This window comes from Phocoena sinus, chromosome 4 (genome assembly GCF_008692025.1).
Source record: "Phocoena sinus isolate mPhoSin1 chromosome 4, mPhoSin1.pri, whole genome shotgun sequence".
Taxonomy (NCBI): Eukaryota; Metazoa; Chordata; class Mammalia; order Artiodactyla; family Phocoenidae; genus Phocoena; species Phocoena sinus.
Window position 1 is genome coordinate 74192164 of NC_045766.1, and position 20978 is coordinate 74213141.

At 44.4% G+C, this 20978-nt stretch overlaps 1 protein-coding gene across 4 annotated transcripts in view; it reads left to right on the forward strand.

Annotated features, from left to right (window-relative positions):
- HEG1 (heart development protein with EGF like domains 1) overlaps positions 1–13172 on the forward strand; it is an 82124-nt gene extending 68952 nt beyond the window's left edge. For 3 of the 4 annotated variants that reach the window (XM_032630124.1, XM_032630125.1, XM_032630127.1), the window contains 3 exons: positions 1423–1510; positions 5379–5553; positions 8062–13172. In XM_032630124.1, the coding sequence (XP_032486015.1) occupies positions 1423–1510; positions 5379–5553; positions 8062–8211 (413 nt within the window). In that variant the 3' untranslated portion in view covers positions 8212–13172. Of the gene's footprint in view, positions 1–1422; positions 1511–5378; positions 5838–8061 lie in introns of those variants that run through there. The other variant, XM_032630126.1, reaches the window with a different exon arrangement.
- The last annotated feature ends 7806 nt before the right edge of the window (positions 13173–20978 follow it).

A 20978-nucleotide genomic window follows, 5' to 3' on the forward strand; every position in this document is an offset into this window, starting at 1 on the left:
AAAACCTGGTCATTGGCTCTTTTTTTTTCATCCTGGACCTTACAACCTGAGAGCACAATTATAATCATATTTCCACAGCAAAAAACAATCTGAATATTTAATTGATTTTATTGAAAATATGTTTTCCAGAAATACATAGGTATAAAACCAATTAATTAAAATTTTAATATTGTTTATATTATATATGATCTGTGCTTGCTTATATGACTGCTAATTTCTGGTAATTAATTCAATGTGTATGTGTTGAGACTACCCAGTTTCTAGCATGGTTTATGCAGTGATTCCCAGACTCTGGGTAGTATTTCTTATAAAATTGTGGAATCTAACCTAGGGTTACCTTCTTTTTATTTTATCAAGTAAGAACCTAAAACCAAATTTTAAAAATTATACATCAATTCAAAAATTTTAAAAAACAATTAACCACCAAGGGTGGGAAGTAGCCAAGAAAATATTCTTTTTTTCCAATTACTTTTTTAAAAGCAGCTTTACTGGAGGCATAATTTACACAAGATAAAATGCATCTGTGTTAAGTGAGAAAAAAAGTCGGAAGGACCAAATTTTGGAAGGTATTAAAACTAGGGAAAAAACAACCCAAAAGAGTTTAGTTTTTGAAAAATGTATGCATCTCTTTTATTTTTCTCTTCTGATCGTGGATTGGTAACAATGTCATCGGGCTGGTCTGCAGGTAGAATTTGGGAGCCCCCATTCTAGGAGCGGCTGAGAAAGAGAAACTCTGCTCCAAATAGTATAGAGGAGGGATAATCATTTTCCCTCTACCCTTCTAGATTCTTGGCTGACACGCCCTCCCCACTCCCATTAAAAGCCAGAGTAACAGGAGAAAAAAACAATTTTAATTATGCACATATACACGGGAGCCCCACGAAGATATGAGACTCAAAAGGCAGCCAGATGATTGAGGCTCATACACCCTCCTGAGCTGAGGAAAGGGCCAGGGGTCTAGGGCTTCAAAGGGGAAAATGCAATTTACAGGAAAGTGAGAAGAGGAAATGTTTGGGACACGTGTGCCAAGCAGATAAGTCTCTCAGGTGAAAAAGTTATCTGTGGTATTAGCTCTCTTCCTGGTACAAGCCTCTTTCTAATGTAAATTTCCCTTACAAATGGGTAATTAATACTCAGTTTTCAGAGTTTCTCATGTGTCTGCAGTTTCTCAAAAATATCAGCTCAAAATAATAAATATACCAAAGAGGCATATTTGGAGATGGCACAATCTGCTCCCCTTCAACTGAGAAAATGCAGAGCTAGTCCCAAGCAGCCTTTGCTGGGGGCCCAGAAAATGAAAAGTGGTCACCAGCTGAGGCATGGGGTAGCCGTGGGGCGGGGGAAGGGGACCATTTTTTGGTATTCCTTTATTCATTTATTACCCTCTTACCAATCCACTTTTTTCCTTTTAAACCTGTTTAGCCTATCAGCTCATCACTGTGGTGATCGCAGCAGCGGGAGGTGGGCTTCTACTCATCCTGGGCATCGCACTGATTGTTACCTGTTGCAGGTGAGTGCCAAGAGTCCACATTTTAATTCTCCTTCTTTGCCTGTGCTAAGCAAGGGTCATTTTTACCCCCTTTTAAAGAACGTCTGGGGTGCTTTACAGTATTACATCGTAATGAATGACTGAACCATTTAAAAAAAGGAAAAGGGAAATTCATGATAGGTAGTACCATCTGGGAAAGAAAAGGACAGCAAATGGGATTTTTACTAAAAGAGCACAAAAGCACAAGCAACAAAGAAAAAGATAGATTGGACTTCATCAAAATTAAAACTTCTCTGCTTCAAAGAACACTATCAAGAAAGTGAAAAAGACAACCCACAGAAGGGGAGAAAGTATTTGCAACTCATCATCTAAACATCATATGAAATATATGCCCATATATAAAATATACAACTCAGTAGTAAAAAGGTGAAACCGCAGAACGCGTTTTGGGACTAGTAGAGCGTAGGTTCTTATGTCTTGGTGCAAAAGAATTCAGCAAAGTGATAGATAAGAAGTGATTTATCAGAGTAGGACGCTTGTGAGGTTTACAAGCCTGTGGGCAAGAGGGTGCCACACTAAGAACTTAGTGGGCTCCAGTTTTATAATCAAAGGAAGAATGGGGAGGGGGAGAGGACCACTGTTGAGTGGACGTCACGCTTCCATCATCAGCTCCTCCACAGCAGGCGGGGGAGTTTTCTTGTCCCTACATGGTGAAGCCGGGACTGTCATGGCACTATTTAAATAAGCAGAAGGGTGGTAACATATGCTAAAAGTGGTAAATCATCTCAGGTTGTAGTATAATGTCATGTTTTCCCCGTATGTTTGTTTGTAGTGCATGCAAAGGAGCGTGTCCTAGGAATTATTAACTTACTGACCTTACTGGGCAGGATGTGGGTCTCATTTTACCGTTGTTTTACTGTTTGGGGGCATGTCTCAAGCTTCTGTGGCATGGTTTGTTGCTAAGCAAGCCAGCTTGGTTTTGTGGTTAAGTAAACCTGCTTTCTTGAGTGATCGTTAACTTACAGGGGTCTCCCATGCTTTTTTCTTTACTTATCCTTTAGTGGGATTAACTATTTAATCACCGATTTTGTCCCTTTACTCTGTCCCTATCAAAGGCAACCCAATTAAAAGTGGGCAAGGAACCTGAATAGTCGTTTCTCCAAGAAGACACACAAATGCCCAATAAATATATGAAAAGATGCTCAATGTCATTATCCATCAGGGAAATGCTGTCCAAACTAACATCAGATACCACTTCACACCCACTAAGATGGCTACTAAAACAAACCAACAAAACCCAGAAAATAGCAAGTGTTGGTGAGAATGTGGGGAAAGTAGAACGCTCAGACACTGCTGGTGGAAAACATAAAAATGGTGTAGTCACTTCGAAAAAGCCTGGTAGTTCCTCAGAACGTTAAGCAGAACTGCCATCTGACCCAGCATTTCCACTCTTATACCAAGAGAAATGAAAACGGGTGTTCGCACAGAACCACGTACACAAGTATTCATAGCAGCATTGTTCGTAATAGCCAAAGGTGAAAATAACCCCCAATGTCCATCAACTGATGGATAGATAAACAAAATGTGATATATCCATACAATGGAATATTACTTGACGTAACAAGGAATGAAATACTGAAACACGCTATAACATGCATGAACCTTGAAAATAGTATGCTATGTGAATTAAGCCAGTCACAAAAGGCCACATGTGTATGGTTCCATTTATTTGAATGTCCAAAATAGGCAAATCAAATAGAGACAGAAAGTAGATTGTCGGTTGCCTAGGCCTGGACGGGCAGGGGGAGAACTGGGGAGTAACTGGCTAAGGCGTGTGGCGTTTCTTTCTGGGGTGATGAAATTGTTCCAAAGTTGCACAACTGATGGTTGCACAACCTCTGAATATACTAAAAACCATTGACTTCTACTCTTTTTAAATAAAATTTTTTGGCTGCCTTGAGTCTTCATTGCCGCACGCAGGCTTTTCTCTAGTTGTGGCGAGCGTGGGCCACTCTTCGTTGCAGTGCGCGGGCTTCTCGTTGCAGTGGCCTTTCCTGTTGCGGAGCGTGGCCTCTAGGGCGTGTGGGCTTCAGTAGTTGCGGCATGCGGGGCTTCAGTAGCTATGGCTCGCGGGCTCCAGAGCACAGGTTCAGTAGTCGTGGTGTATGGGCTTAGTTGCTCCGCGGGCACGTGGGACCTTCCAGGACCAGGGCTCTAACCCATGTCCCTGCATTGGTAGGCAGATCCTAACCGCTGCGCCACCAGGGAAGCCCGACTTTTACACTTTAAATGGGAAAATTAAGAAGCAAACAAAGACGAAAGGGATTGCCTGGAATATTTAGCGGTGGAGAGGGGGCAGGCATATGGATGAGCAGACAGTAGTAAACTTGGCTCTAGGCTTCCTGGACAGCAGTGGGGCTGGGTTTCGATTGGAAAAGGAAGAAAAAGAAAGGAATTGGTTCCCTTCTCTGTGGTTATTCAGATAAGGGAAAACTCAGACTTTTGATTTAGATGATAATAAATGGCAGGAATTATCCTGACATAGCAGTTGGAGGGGACCTACAAAATAGCAAGTTATCTTTTCAACCATTGACCCGAAGCACATTTTAAGATATCCTCTAAGATATCCTCCATCTCCAGGAATGCTGCAGAGAGCTAGCTGCTCCAACTGCCCATCTAGGGACGCAGGCCTCATGGTTCAGCCCATGCTTGTCATTCACAACGTTGCAATCAAAGCATCAGAGACAAACTGTGTGAGTGGAAATAAAAATCTGGGTAGGAGACTAGGAGCTAGAGAGATAGACTTTGAGTGCTCCAGGAGACAGAAGCCTCCTATCCGCTCAGTGTCCTGTACCAGGTAGTGTAGCCATTTGGGGAAAGAGAGCCTGTGACTATTGGTCCCTGGGAGGTCACTGTAAATCAGTAAGTCATTGTTTGAGACAAGATGCTCCAGCCCCCAGGGGGCAACACAATGGCAGGTCTGTTCTCAACTTGAAAGAAGGGACAACGCCTAAGCCCCATGCTGGACATTTGGTTTTAAGATCCTGAATGATTTGGTGCCTTCCCTAGAACATTTATTTACAGGAAAGCGAGGTATAGAGGGAGGAAACTCCAGATTATCTTACCCAGGACAAATACCACTAAAAATGTCTGATTCGAGGCCCATTACAGAAGGTGAATAACACATCCTCCGACAGTTTCCAGTCAGAGAACTCTCACCACTAGGGAACTTGTCCTAGGGTTTCCCTGCCCCGCTGACATGAGAGGTCTGTATGGGTATGTACGCAAGGTGGGCCTTTCTGCAAACAAAACATACTGTTTTCATGGTTCGTGAAGTAGCTTCATGCAGTGGAACAGCAGTGGCCGGGGAGTGGGAGGCCTGAATTCCAGCCCCAGCTTTACTAGTAGCCAACTGTGACCCCAGGACAAGTCCACATCCTTCACAAAGCCAGAGTTGCCCCATCCCCAGAGCTCCTCAAGCAGGTTGGGAAACTGCTGGACTAAAGAATCCTAAAGGCCCTTCCCACTGCAACATCTTCTGAATTTATGACTCTCGTTTCCCTTGGCTGACCCCACGGTGCAGCGATGTCTGTCCCCCAGAACAGTCTAAATCTGCTCCACTGCAGCTGTCTTTGTCCTCTCTACCCACGATAACCTGCCCCTTTGGGTTGGGAAGATTTTTTTGCATCTTTTTTTGCACCTAATCGCATTTTTATAGGCAAATATTAAAATAATAACAACAATAGTAACATTCCTCAGTGGGCAGCTACAAAAATGTATAGTGGTATCTTTAGGTCTAATTTTCCTTGGCAAAAACTAGATGGTGCTTTCACAGTTAGCATTTCTTCACAGAACTTATTTCAATTTTCACAATTTTTTTACCTTGCAGAAAGAATAAAAACGACATAAGCAAGCTCATCTTCAAAAAGGGGGATTTCCAAATGTCCCCATATGCTGAGTACCCCAAGAACCCTCGCTCACAAGAATGGGGCCGAGAAGCTATTGAAATGCATGAGAATGGAAGTACCAAAAACCTCCTCCAGATGACGGATGTGTATTACTCGGTGTGTATTCCCATGCCCAGGTGACCTCCCGGCTCCAATTTCCTCGGAGGATTAAAGGGATTCTGTTTTTTCTGTTTGTTTTGGGGTTTTTTTGTTTTGTTTTGTTTTCCTGGTCTCAACACGTGGCTTGCGGGATCTCAGTTCCCTGACCTGGGATTCAACCCGGGCCACGGCAGTGAAAGCCCGGAAATCCTAACCACTAGGCAACCAGAGAAACTCCCAACGGATTCTGTTTTGTTGTAGTAAAAGCACTCCAGCTCATTAAAGGTTAAAAAGAATGGTGACCTATGCCTCGTATTCACATAGTTTAATTTACTTACTGTCTATTTGCATGGGATTTATTAGTTTCAACATTGAGCTATGAAGAGTATTCCACAGAGCACGGTATGTACTTTATGAGGTTGAAGCAATAACCTTCTTGTCACTGAACTTGCTTTTAAGTTACAGGATTGGAAGGTAAAAGATAGAGAAAGAATTTAATGATATTTAGCCTTTGGCCCTTTCATTCTTATCTCTTGTCTGCCATGCTTTACATCACATGGTTGGGTAGTTGAAACCGAGGGATTGGGAAAAGGTATAAAGAGAACAATTCAGTGTCATCCTGAATTGTCAGAGGTTTGGAAGATTCAGTAGGTCTTTAATAATTTGCTGTGTCCAGCCCTGGAGTGCATCATTTGGAAAGATGAGAGACCACCTGGAACCCTTGTTCTTCTGTCCCCACACTGAATACCCATGTCATATTCCCACGCCTGCTCAGTTCTTTCATGTTACACTGCATCGGCCGTAAAGCAAACACAGGCGGTGATACCTGAGCTGAAAAACAAACAGCTGGCAAGTGACTTCTCCTGCCTTGCGGAGCTTAGAAGTATAGCAGTAAACGTGAAACCTTGCCCTAAGTCTTCAAGGGACTTAATAGCTTTAGGCAATCCTGTTAACAGACTGAACAACCACTCTGGTTGCTATGGAGATTAACCTGCGCGTTCAGACTTTGGATGGGAGGGGCATTCGTGCTAAGGAAGCTGTAGTTTCAATGGACTCTGAAAAATTTGAACCTGGCCTGGAGGAAGAACAAAAAGAAATAAGGGGAAAGATAAATGTAGATACAAAGATAGATCTAGTTTGAATGTTTCCGTTGATATTTACGCATAGGAGCTTTGCTTTACCCTCTGTTTGTCAGGAAAGTCTTTTTCCTCTGATAACTGCAGCCGTAACTAAGCAGGTGTCTCTCCCAGGGGTACCCACACACTTACAACCTTCACTAGGGGCTCCTCAGCCCCCAGGCAGCACCAGGACAGAGCAACTGACAGGCCTACAGCATCACAGGACCCACGTTTGCTGCGCGTTCCCAGGCCATTAGCTGAAGAGTCGTCTTAAGTAGATACACTCACAAACTTACATGAACCCCATTTTCATTTCAGACAGTAGGCTGAGCAGTCTGTAGAAGCAGAGCCTAAGCTGTCACCTGAGGGAGTGGGCTGTCCCTCACAGTGGCCTCAGGTGTACACTGGGCTCTCCTGGGATCCACATTATAATAAGCAGAAACTAGTGTTTTGTTTCTATAAGCCGACGTTTCTCCCTGAAGGAGGGCCTCCCCAAAGTAGCCAGGGCCTTCCCCAGGGGCTCCTTTTGCGTTAGGTAGGTAGTCACAACCCACTAAGCTGGGATCTGGTCAGAGACACCTGAGAATCAGCTGGCCTCCTGCTTTGGGGTCCTAACTCCACCTCTGACAGGTGGCCTTGTGAAGGTCAGTTCCCCATTCTCAGCAGGGACAATAGCTTTCTGCTAAATACCAGAGAGGATTTAAAGCCATTGTGCTTCGCAGAGAAACGCTTTTTTAAAAGTCAAAATGATAATCCGATAATAATTACTCTTGATAATAATCAAGATAATAGTTAACCCAAGTCTTTTCCTACGTTGGTATAAAACCACTGGGCTGCTCTTCGGACTTCCCTGGTGGCACAGCGGTTAAGAATCCACCTGCCAATGCAGGGGACACGGGTTCGAGCCCTGGTCCGGGAAGATCCCACATGCCGCAGAGCGACTAAGCCCGTGCACCACAACTACTGAGCCTGCGCTCTAGAGCCTGTAAGCCACAACTACGGAGCCCACGTGCCACAGCTACTGAAGCCCGCGCGCCTAGAGCCTGTGCTCCGCAACAAGAGAAGCCACCGCAATGAGAAGCCCGCGCACAGCAACGAAGACCCAACACAGCCAAAAATAAATAAATAAATAAAATTTAATAAAATAAAATAAAAATGACTGGGCTGCTCTTGATTATGTAATGTTTCTAAAAACCCACTTTTAAAATATGGGCAAAGGGATCCCAGGTTCCATAAAGAGATGACCTGGGAGGTCCTGACTTCTAGGTCAGACCTTGCTCTGCTGTGTATAGCTGCCTCCATCTTAAATTCGTCAAAATATAGCATTCATTGTTTCTTTTTTCTTAACTATTAAATTTAAACCCAAGAATAATAAACTGACTTTCCTTCTTTTCTCTTTGGCCACCAGCCTACAAGTGTAAGGAATCCTGAACTTGAACGAAATGGACTCTACCCGGCCTACACTGGATTGCCAGGATCACGGCATTCTTGCATTTTCCCCGGACAGTATAACCCATCTTTCATCAGCGATGAGAGTAGGAGAAGAGACTACTTCTAAGTGCAGCAGAGAGAGGGGCCCCTTGCTGCGACTGCACCAGCGGAGCACCTCCCGCCGGCCGCTCCCAGGACTTGTGCAGCCACACCTGAGCGGCCAGTGGAGAGGGGATGGGCGTGGGGGGTGTGACCACAGTGGAAGGGGACAGCTGGAGCCCGTGGACGTGGAGCTGCAGGCTGCTCATCTGGCACCTTCATTGCTGCTGTGAATGTGAACACGGGCCAGTACGGTAGAGTCCCCGCATGACTGCAGCTTGGCCGTGGCTTCGGGGTGACTGTTAATTAGGGCTGATCATCAGGTATCAGTGCAAGGACCCAGGTTTTCCTTAGTTTGCACTTTAGTAAATGCAAAAGTAGGGAGGGAGGTCTCCTTTTGGATGTTTCTCAAGACTGCTCCGGAAAGAAGGCCTCTTCTACTCGGGCACTTCCATAGGCCTCAATTTGGTGATTCATTTACAGCAAAATACTGGCTCTTCTGTTGTTTTCCTGCCCAGTAGCTACGTGCTGAACAACAGATGCCGATGGACATACCACTAGTGTTTGGAGATGCTGGAGGTTAACACACCCTCCTAAGTCGTCTCGTGCTACGTTCTCCAAACAAACCCCCAAATGAAGAACTGAAATTTGTGAGGTACAGCACACAATTCCAGTTTGTTTTCTTTAGTCAAGGTGACACATTTATCGAGGATTTTTTTTTTTTCCCTTTGCAGTTACATCTGGATCAGGGCAAAACAACTTACATTTGGTTCTAGTTAGAGGCCCAGCAAGCACTGGATGAAGGCCCTGGTGGAAGGGTGCCATCCCTGAGGGCACTGCATGGTGCATGGGCTCTGACCTGCATCCTTGAGGCCGAGGCTGCTACATGTGGAGTAGAAGTGGAGAGCTCAGCGCAGGTTGGGTCTGAGCTGGTACTTCACCACTAATGGAGAAGCAGCTTTTGTTGTTGCCGCAGCTGAACATGGTTAGGGAAATGGGCTGAACAGGCGTATTCAATTTTCTGAAACACCAGTGCTTTGGGAAGCCGGGCATGCGGTTCCTGAGAAAGAATACGGAGCTGGGCTGGAGCCACACGTGAGCCTGCTTACCCACCAGTGCGGCATCTTTGCTAGTAGCCCCGATCTCGTCCTCAAACTCAGTGTCGGTTGAGTGGTTCAGCCAACGGCTCAAAGCTATTTATTCATTGAAGAAATAACTTATTTTCTCTCAAACAGTAATTTGTAACTCTTTGTACTACTACGGAGTTCCCTCCAGAAACATGGGTATAATTCAAGTCAGCATTGGAGAACTAAAGACTTCTGGCCAGTTAGGGAGTTGAGCGTTGGCCTTGGGGAAGGAAATTCCACGAGTCTTACTTACGGTGGCTGAAACGTGGGTCCTGCGAGGGGGGCATATCCTGTGCTGTGCCTTTAACTGCTTCTTGTGGAACTGTGATCATTCTCATCTGCTTTTGAACATCCTGGTTCAGGATGAAGTGAAGAGAACACAAAGGTAAAAGAATTGTTCCCACCCTGAAGCTCGGAGCTCAGTGGCACCCACACTTCTGGAAATGGTGCAGCCTTTGGAGATGGTTCTGTCCCGGTCACGGTTGTTTCTTCAAGGTTCTCTAAGCTCTTCAGAATGAATCTAATCATTAGTCTTATGTAATTCTCGTCCAAACAGTTTTAAGTGCGAAATCCCGAGTCCCCTGGTCTCCACGAGTCACCATTTCCCTGCTGCAGCAGGAGTACTAGTCAGCTGTTGATACCACTTAGTAGTTTAAATTGCATTCATCTCATGAGATAGATACAAAAAGAATTCTGTTTTGTTAGTGGGTGCCAACTTAAAATTTCAGAGCATCCCCTTTTAGAAATCTCGAGTCTGGCCTCTTTCCGTGCAACCGAACGGCCGTCTGTGCCTCGTGGTCTTCCATCTAACTGGAGAGCTCAGGCTTCTTCACTCAGCACACCTGAGCCAGCAGGCTGGGGCCCGAGGGAGGCGGCTGCTTCCGGGCTTTGGCCGCAGAGCCTCGCTTGCCCCCGGGACCCGGAGCCACAATGGAGGCTATCCCCAGGCATACACGCCCGCCGCCTCCAGCTGACCTGACAGCTGACAGATCATCGCCTGTGCCAGGGCCAGAAGCTATATGCTTCACGACATGAAGCATTCTGTCCCCAAAGCGTCCTGGAGCAGAATCTCAACATCCAGAAAAGAGTGTGCTGTAAGTTCCAAGAATGCTTTCCTGGGAGTGGCTTTTGTGCATGTGAAGTGGATTAAGAGTGCTGTTTTTCCTTTTACTGTGAGAAAGGGAGGCCCCCTGCAAGGTTGAGTTCACATCGTATCTGCAGTTTCTAGAGGCTTGCGGGGTTGGGGGCGGGTGTCAGTGCCAGTGCCGGCTGCTCTCCTGGGTAAGGAAGGGAGAGGCTGGCTTTGTTCCTGCTTGGGGTTAAACACCTCTAGAGGGTCCTCCCTGAGCCAAGACACAGCTGGTGGGGCAGCAGCCCCTGGGATGGGGGACAGGCTGGATGCACCCCTGGTGAGCAGAAGCCCTCCCCTCCAGCACAGGCGCTGTGTCAGCGCCTGTACCCGGAGTGTGAGAGCCCTGTGCACAGAAATGCCTGGGTCCTGCGTGGGAGCCCCACAGCGGGGGGCGCTGGAGGAAGCTGCCCATGAGACATTCAGATGTCTGTAGGGAAGAGTGAGGCCACGTGGAGCCCCATGTCCCGCAGCAGGCCGGAGCACGGTGACTCGCAAGGCAGGGAGGTGCTCACCGGGGCCTCCCAGCATCTGCAGGTTTTGTCGAAGCTCCAGAGGGTCTTATTTCTGGTGTCTTTTCCTCTTGCCCCGTGAGCCAGCCCAGGGCACTAGAGACAATTTAGAAAGCCTAAATAGTCTCAACAGACATCTCATGTGTTCCCACCACACCCAGGCTCTGTGCAGGGTACGTGGCCTCACTGCACCCTGGTGAGGTGGGTGCGAGAGAGCCCATTTCTCGGCTATGGGACCCTTCAGAGGGGATAAGCACCTTGCCTTGGAGGGCCAGGACTCAAACCCTTCTGCCTGGCTTGTTCGTCTCGCTATACCTCTTACCTCACCTCCCTGGCAGATGCCTCACCATCCAGTGTCAAAGAGAGCTGGAGAGAGTGGGCTTAAAATAAAAGTTGTTTATTTTAAGAACTTTCATATTATTAAACAGTAACTAAACTAATGCCATGAAGTACAAAAGCAAAATGTTGAAACAGTCCTTTCAGGTCTGTTGTTACATGTATTTCTTGGATGCTTGAGGCCATCATCAAGATAACAGTGGCTGGCTCATGCCTGTTAGCAAGAAGCATATTGGTACGTGGCTTCGGTTGAAGGAGGTGTATGGTGATGACCTGGGTGTTTAACAGACACGGCCAGACTTAGACATCTGTCTGAGGGCTGCCTCGCCCTGCTCCCGTGGTGAGGCCACGTTTCCCACATATTGGAAGCATGTTTTTGTGAACATGATCCGAGTCTGGAACATATTCAGTTGAAATGTCTTAAATGCTGACAAATCTTCCTCCTTTGACAAAAGTTTGTTTTCAGAAGCAGCTAAGTCATTTAGAGCCAAAATTGCTGAGTGGATAGTGTAATCAAGCTGGCTGATAGCATTTGAGGTCCAAAACTAAGACGTAACTGTTAAGTTCTTAAAGAGGTAGTTCTTAACGTTAGCCCAAATGGGAGGGCAACATCTTTGCAAGATGAGGCTGGATGGCTGCCCACGAAAATGTCGTTGAAGGGTGATATTCACTCAGATGTGAAAGTTCCCAGAGCAGACACGTCAGGGTCACTCCTCACGTGTGGCTTCTGGGGCCTCCATTAAGCCATCTTGCCCACTGGTGGTGCACCCAGGTGGGTGCCTGTAACTCCATGGATGCTGCCTGCAGAAGCAAGAATGTTCAGGCCAGCTGCTTCTGGCTCAGTTTAGCCTAACACACCCCAAACTAGGGTTTTGACCCATGGTTCTGAGATACACTGATTTCAAAACTAGAGCGCTTCTTTGGAGAGAGGAAAAAAGCAAAGTTCAGTATCTCAGTATTTTGTATCTTACTGAAAACCACCTTTAGTATCAGAGATATTTTTTCTGTGTGAAAACTTTTGTGGGGATTAGAAGGGACATTTCATTTCCTTCTTCTTGACAAAGCGGCATTCTGAGGTTCTCATGTGCATTTTTGGAAATACATACCGTTTTGTAGAGTTGGCTGTCAAGTATATGCTCTTTTTCTTTTTCTTTTCTTGGCTCCCCGGAGAAGGAAGCTGGTTAAACTACTAGAAAGATTAAAGTTTTAAATGTCAGTTAATTTGTTGTGCTAAAGTATCTTTTCAAGAGTGTTATAATCCATCCTGTTTGGTGTGAAGTGCTCACAGAAAACCCTGTGAAACCAAAGGGGACAACTGAGGTCTAAAAAAAAGACATATCTTAGACTGGCTCTGTTCTCGTGGCATTTTAAAGAGGATATTTAAAAGGACTGGCATATTAGATTCTAACTTTTTTTTTCTTGGATACATAATAATGCACTTCAGGTGCAGAGTTCTTGGATAGGAAGGATGGGACTAGACAGGGATGGGATGGAACCTGTCTAGCTGGGAAACTAACCCAGGCTTCTGTATTACTTCGCCTGGTTTTTAAAAGATCTCTCATCATGGGGTGCTATGAGTTTTGTTAATGTTTGTGTTGCTGGATTTATGGTTAAATGAAGCATGTAGCTGGAAGATGAGCTTTTGAGTTTTCACATTGTCCCCGATTTCTCTTTGCAGACCTTTAAACCTTAGCCCCTGGTTGATTGTGTTAAATCCATTATGAGAATGTTATTTAAAGTTGTATTATAATTGCAACCTCCACGAATTCTTCAGTACTGTAGCAGCAAAGTATTTGTAAGAATTTGATTATTTTTATACTTATATCCACTATAAGTCTGGCGTTCTAGTCAGTAAAATGATGCAATAAAATCAATATCATTTTCACTGTTTTTCTCGTGATAACAAACAAACCACAGCAGAGTGCAACAAGTTCATTTTTACGAGGGCATCATTTAAACAACGGAGCTGCACTGTGAAATCTTACATGGCACAAGTGAGGAAATACGCTTTTGATGATGGATGGATGGGCAGACGGATCAGGCATAGAACCTGCTTTTGTTTACTTTTCTTTCTGCTGGTTGGAAAGAGCCAGTAACCAGTTTTCAGACACGGAAGATTTCCTCCTCAGTGCCTCCCACCATCACTGTTCATATCTTGCAGGAGAAAGGAGAGTAAGCATATCCGTGCTCTATGGTGGAGAGAATCTAGAACTTTAAGGTGGTAGGCCGTGGGCCTTAGACTTACGTGGCCAGTGAATGGGGCCACGTGGCTGACATTTGTTCATTAATTAATTGCTTATTTGAGATTTGAGTGCCTTTTGTGGGAGGGATGGATGAGCCTTTCAGATGCTTTATGACAGTAACCTTGGCACTAGGAGAGGCCAATAATGACAGCTCAGGACATGACGGTGACCTTTTGGTGGATTAGATCAGGGTTGCAGCCCATCAAACATCTCTCAATGGAAATAAACAGAAGCACTTTCCTCTCCTGACCCGGCTCCCCCTACGCTGCTTTCTGTCCCACCATTTAATCCCCACCTAAGACCTTAGCAGAACCCAGTACTGAACCTTGTTCATTTTCCTGCCCAGCTCAGCCAGACATTGTAAACATCACAGCATTTCCATACCCACTCTCCCCTGGGAACTGTTTAGGACTGAAAATGGGAGGACCTTCTGCTGTCCACCCGCAAGCTGGCCCTAGTACTTGTCCTACCTGTGCATCTCACCTGGCAATGTGCAGCCTCCACCTCAGGAGGGGATTTGCCAGTAAATAAAAATCTAAAAACTATTTTGAGACCCTTGGACTTAAAGAACTCCAGCAGTGCACAGTCATTTTCCAATTGTTTGAGAAGTAATGAAAGGTAAGGGGCACAATATATAGATTACATAGGGAAGAGTCCTCCTGTCTTGGATATTGATCAGCCAGGACAACTTTAAACCCCCAGAACTGGATGGTATCGTCATGAAGCCACCTGACGCAGCAAACGTGAACTTCAGATAAGAAAGATACAAGGGAGAGGCCAGGGAAAAGAAATGCAGGTGGATTTTTATTGACCTCATGAAAACTTACAGCATCATCAGAAGGCCTGGGCTCTAACAGCTGGTACGAGACACTCCCTAACAGATTCCTGGCTCTTTTTCCCAGATCACGATGTGAGGCCCGAGTCCGCTCAGCTCTCTGAGCCTCAGTGTCCTGATCAGGGAAGTGGGGATAATAAGTGTTGCCTCCCAGAGTTGTTGTGAGGATGAAAAGGGAGAATTCACATGGAAACACTCTGTAAATTACAAAGAAACATAAAACAGATGGGTTCTCTTCAATAGGGCCATCCTGTCACCAAAAGAAAGACAGACAAGTACAGGATTAATGTGTCATTTCACTAGTAACTGGTCCTGAAGACCTCGGACTTGCCATCCAAGCTTTCTTGTCATTTCCCCTTCCCTCCTTCTCCAACCTGCTCCCCATATCTTGAAGGGATTAATGGGTTAAAAATGGTAAGCTCTGTCCAGGTAGGAACCAAGTCTGTCCTGCTCAACGTGATATGCTCAGTACCTGGCACCTAGCAGGCATTCACTAAAACAAAGAATAGGTGGGTGGGTGGATAAATCGTCCAACAGGAGAAGTAAATTGAAGTTAAAGTTCCTGGAGATCTACCCCCTCCAGTAGCTGCAGGCTGACGACTAGCTGATGGTGGATGAATATGTAGCTATGACATGTAACTGAACAGGAACCCTTAGCAAAGATCTCTTGTAGCAAAGTTCAAGCAGGCATTTGCAGACCAAACACTAAAGATACACTAGAAAGCCCTTCAGCTGATGAATTATGGAACACCTGTATGATGAAATACCACTCAGGAAGAAATAGAAGGAACAAACTACCTCAACAGGCAGCAAAATGGATGGGTCTCAAAAACATTGTGCTGGGGGCTTCCCTGGTGGCGCAATGGTTGAGAGTCCGCCTGCCGATGCAGGGGACACGGGTTCGTGCCCCGGTCCGGGAGGATCCCCCGTGCCGCGGAGCGGCTGGGCCCGTGAGCCATGGCCGCTGAGCCTGCGCGTCCGGAGCCTGTGCTCCGCAGCGGGAGAGGCCACAACAGTGAGAGGCCCGCGTACCGCAAAAAAAAGAAAAAACAAAAACAAAAGCAAAAACATTGTGCTGAGTGACAAGAGCCAGCCATCAAAGGCTACACACTGTATGATTCCATTTATATTTCATTCTGGAAAAGACAAGATCATTGGGGCAGAAAACAGGTGAGTGGTTCCCTGGAGGTCGGGAAGGGGCTTTCTGCCATTCACCAAATATTTCCAGCTTTCCTCCTGTCAGGCACCTGGTAGCCAAACTTCCCCACCCGCTTTGAAATATGGCCGTGTGTCTTGCTTTGGCCAAAGAAATGTGAAGGGAAGTGAAATGTGTCGCTTCTGGGAAGGCACTTTAAGAGCTGTGTGGTGGTCATTTCTCTTGCCTCAGCAGTCATGGAAATATCTACTGAGATGGAGCCACTATTGGCCTGGGACCCTGTGACTAAGAGCAACATAGCCTCGTTGCTGACTGGGCTTAGACACGAACAAGAAAAGACGTTAACACTGGTTATTACCCTTGAGTGAATTGCTTGATTCCTAGTTCAACACCATGGGACATTTATATCATTAAAATTCTTCAACTAAGTTGTTTTAGGTTTGTTTTATAATAATTCAAATCAGAAACACTTATTCAGTAGCTAATATTTTCCAAGCCTGTTGTGTGAGAATTTGTGGTATGAATGAGCTTTTGAACCAGAGTAACCTAGATTTGAAACTCATTTCTACGGCTTATTAGCTGTGTGCCCTTGATAGATTTCTTAACCAAACTGATCCTGAGTTTACTCCTCTGTAAGATAGCAATAATGAGGGCTTCCCTGGTGGCACAGTGGTTGAGAGTCCGCCTGCCGATGCAGGGGACGCGGGTTCGTGCCCCGGTCCGGGAAGATCCCACATGCCGCGGAGCGGCTGGGCCCGTGAGCCATGGCCGCTGAGCCTGCATTTCCGGAGCCTGTGCTCCGCAACGGGAGAGGCCACAGCAGTGAGAGGCCTGCGTACCGCAAAAAAAAAAAAAAAGTCCCTTATTTTATGAAAAAATGATAATAGCAGATGGCAGCTTATTTTTTAGTACCCATGCTTCTTCAGCAAGCACCTCTGTCAGTCCCCTCCACATCACTAGTTTTTTAAAACCTTTAAATCTAGGACCCACTGACCTGGTCCAGCCCTGGATTTTACAAAAGAGCAAACTGAGGCCCAGGGAAGCTGAAGACTGTTACTTTTCCCAACGTTTCCCAGTGTCACTGGTTGTACTTTGCCAGACAGAAGCATCATCATGCAGTGGGAGAGAATAACGCAGGTTCTAGAGACAGATCTGGATACAAGTCCTGGGCTCCAGTGAACTGCTCACGAGGATAATGCCTTGAGAAAGCTATGTCATTCCTACATCTTAGTAGTTGGTGGGGTTTTTTTTTCCATTTTTAAGACCAGGTTAGTGTCATGTATATAAAGGAAGTCCCCTTCGAGAGGGTTGAATCTGGCTGGTCTCACACTTCTTCACAGCAACATGCAAAGCTTGAAGGCATGAAGCAATATCTGTAAGGTTTTCCACTTAGTCAAAGCAATAGGCAGAGGTCGTCCAAAAGAAAAGATCTCAGGGAACCCAGCACCCAAGAAAAACCACTCCATAGTGAAGTCCTGCCAACCAAGAGAGGAACAAAAACACTGAATTGGGGAATGGAGAAGCTACGAGGGATATGTGTTGGATCTGTCTAGATAGAGAATTAAGACACGGAATTAAGAAAATGAAAGAATTAAGATTTGGAAACAGAATATAAATGTTACAAAACCCTGACAAAGTAAAAATAATACAAGTAACCAAAACAGAAGGTATAGGAGAATAAGATGCTCTTTCCCTTGTTTTTCATAGCTGGTACATCAATCCATACTGTTTAAAGTTAAATAATAAGCTTTTTAAAATAACATATCTATTATGGATTTTCACAGTATTTTTTTCTTGATCTTGGAGGAGTGTCCTTGGAATTAATATCTCTTAAAGACATCTTTTGAAGTTTAGCAATCATTTCATTTTCACTTCGACTGATTTTTCTTCTGTTAATTCAAATTAAAAACGAAATGTCTTGTTGCAATTGAAAAATAGTTTCTATGTTGTGATCTCATGCTTAAAAAATTATACCTACTCACCTATCTATCTCCGCCTATTCTCTCTCTCCCCCACTATCCGTCTACAAGCACGGAGAGAGCTGTCTCACCTGGCGTCCTCTAAATGTTAACGCTGGTTACTGGATCGTGGGTACTTTTCCTTTCTTCTTTATGCTTTTCCATGTTGCTTGAATTTATCTTAACAAACATGAGTTATTTTAGTAAGAGCAATAAAATTATTCATTTAAAAAATGAAATGAGGACAATAATATGTAACTTTCAGAACTGTCAAAAGAACATATATGTGTGTATGTATATGTGTATATATATGTATGTATATGTGTGGATATAGACATACAGATATAGATATCCTAACAGAGTTCTTGGCATACTGTAGGCACTCAGTAGGTGCAAGGCACTATTATTATTACTTTCTTGGAGAGAGAAAAGTGTTAGATCCTGACTGAAGTAATCTCCTGTGTTAGTTGGGGTTCTTGGTTGCAGAGATGAGCATCCACTCTGTCTTATTAAAGGACATCAGATGTCTCACAGAATCTCCAGGAGGGACTTGGAAGATCCCCAGAGGAGAACAATGGCCAGATCACCTTGCGGGAATGAGCCCTCCAGCAAAGACAACCCCTCTGCCACCACTGCTCCACCCAGACCCCACAGCTTACACCACTGCCCCCAGGCATGATACTGGCACCTTAGGTTTCTGTGTCTGAAAGACAGAAAAGTAGACACCATCTGGTGCTGCTACCTTTTATTTCCTCTTCCAAATACAAGTCATGTGCAGGTGCCTCTGGTTTATGGTGCTAAGTCATAGGCCTGCACCCCACAGACAAGAGAGGCTGTGAAAGCAAGGTCTTGGCTTCTATCTTGGTGTGGCAGGTCTTGTGATGGGGGAGATCCCCAAGTACAGGAAGGGTCGTCCAAGGTGCTGAGTGGTCTCAAACAGGGCAAACACTCCGAAGTATCGACCATACCTCCAAGTATCCCTTACAAAGCTTGGTGAGACAAAGACTAAAAGGATTCCAAGAGCACTTGAAAATTATGGTATATTGTTTCTTCACTCACTCAAAGGTTCTGCTAATTCATTGAAATATATTTATGTACAGTAGGCCCTTCATATCCAGGAGTTCCACCAACCATGGACTGAAAAAAAATTTTTTTAATTCCATAGAGTTCCAAAGAGCAAAACTTGAATTTGCTGCTCACTGACAACTATTTATATAAATACTATATATATAGTATTTACAGCTATTTTCATAGCATTTACATTGTATTAGGTATTATATGTAATCTAGAGATGATTTGAAGTACATGAGGGGGGGAAACTCCCTGGCAGTCCAGTGGTTAGGACTCGGCGCTTTCACTGCCATGGGCCTGGGTTCAGTCCCTGGTTGGGGACTAAGATCCTGTAAGCTGTGCAGCATGGCCAAAAAATAAAATAAAAAAAATTTAAAACGTATGTAGGAGGATGCTTATAGGTTACGTGAAAATATTACGTTATTTTATATAAGGAACTTGAGCATTCTCAGGTTTTGGTACCTATGGGGGGTGGGGTCCTCAAACCAACCCCACACAGATACCAAAGGACCACTATAAAATTCTAAAACCTCAGCGAAGGGGCTCATTATCCAATGTAAACAGTGTTATCAGAGACCTCTCAATTCTTAGCTGAAGAAAGGTAGAGAGGTTTTTTGTTTTGTTTTTTTTCATTCTTTTTAACATCTTTATTGGAATATAATTGCTTTACATTGTTGTGTTAGTTGCTGCTGTATAACAAAGTGAATCAGCTATATATATACATATATCCCCATATCCCCTCCCTCTTGCATCTCCCTGCCACCCTCCCTATCCCACCCCTAGGGATAGAGTTTTTATAGAAAATATAAACTGTGTATAAAGAAAAATATTAAAAATCAAAGAATAAGGATTTACAGCAAATATGACAGAATGAGGGTTAATATATCTTGATGTTCTTAAACCCATACAAATTAATTTTAAAAAGAAAGGAAACCACTAAGAACCCAAGAGATACATGGGCAAAGGACATGCACAGATGATTGACTAAGGAGAAAGTGCAAGAAGACACATGGTCTGAGAAATGTTAACACTTGTAGCTGGAAAGGAAGGGAGACTACCCGTGCCTGGGCACCAAGCATCTTGCATACAGTTTTATTTCATCCTCACAACCATAGTCATGTTAGATGCCATAATCTAAGTTATAAATGAGGAAACTTGAGGTTCAGAAGGGTCGGGTAGCTTATTGACCAATATCAACTGGCAAAGCTGAAACTGACCCCATGACGACTGTCAGGCTCCAAAGACTAGGGACTTTCCACTCACCAAGCTGCCTCTCTAGTGATTGTTGTGAATCAAAGCAAACTCTTTTCACCTATTAAATTATCAAAATCTAATGCTGATGAGAGTATGATGGAAGAGTCATTCTCATAAGAGATTATGGGTGGGTGAGTAAATTAACAAAACCCTTTGAACTCTGTCAAGACTTATTAAGAGTCATAAAAATGTTGATTTCCATTGACCCAGTCATTCACTTTGGGGGAATCTTCTCTCAGGGAATAATTCAATATGTGGAAAGAGTTGTGGGCAAAAAGATGTTCATCATGGATTTATAAGAGTGAACAATCGGAAATAACCTAAATGTCGAGAATTGTCTAACTAAACTGGTAAATGTTTACTTTCCGCTTAATAGAATATTATATAGCTATTATAAACATTTGTTATATTATGAAGTGAAAAGGAAAGCAATTATTTCAAATAGTTTTAAAAATAAACCCTTTGATATCAGGATTAAGAAGTGAAGAAATGAAGGAGCTTCTACTTTTTATATTTATATATTCCTGGAATTTTTAAATTTTATTTTATTTACTTGTTTTATTGGCTGCGTTGTGTCTTTGTTGCTGTGCACAGGCTTTTCTCTAGTTGCGGTGAGTGGGGGCTACTCTTCGTTGTGGTGCATAGGCTTCTCATTATGGTGGCTTCTCTTGTTGCGGAGCACAGAGAAGTGTGCTCTAGACACACAGGCTTCAGTAGTTTTGGTGCACGGGCTTAGTTGCTCCACGGCATGTGGGATCTTCCTGGACCAGGGATTGAACCTGTGTCCCCAGCATTGGCAGGCAGATTCTTAACCACTGTGCCACCAGAGAAGTCCCTGGAATTCTTTTTCTCCCCTTGGAATTTTTTAATTAAATATTTTATAATTAAAAAAAATAAGGGGTACAAGATGGCGGAGTAGAAGGACGTGCTCTCACTCCCTCTTGCAAGAACACTGGAATCACAACTAACTGCTGAACAATCATTGACAGGAAGACACTGGAACTCATCAAAAAAGATACCCCACATCCAAACACAAAGGAGAAGCCACAATGAGACGGTAGGAGGGGCGCAATCACAATAAAATCAAATCCCATAACTGCTGGGTGGGTGACCACAAACTGGAGAACACTTATACCACAGAAGTCCACCCACTGGAGTGAAGGTTCTGAGCCCC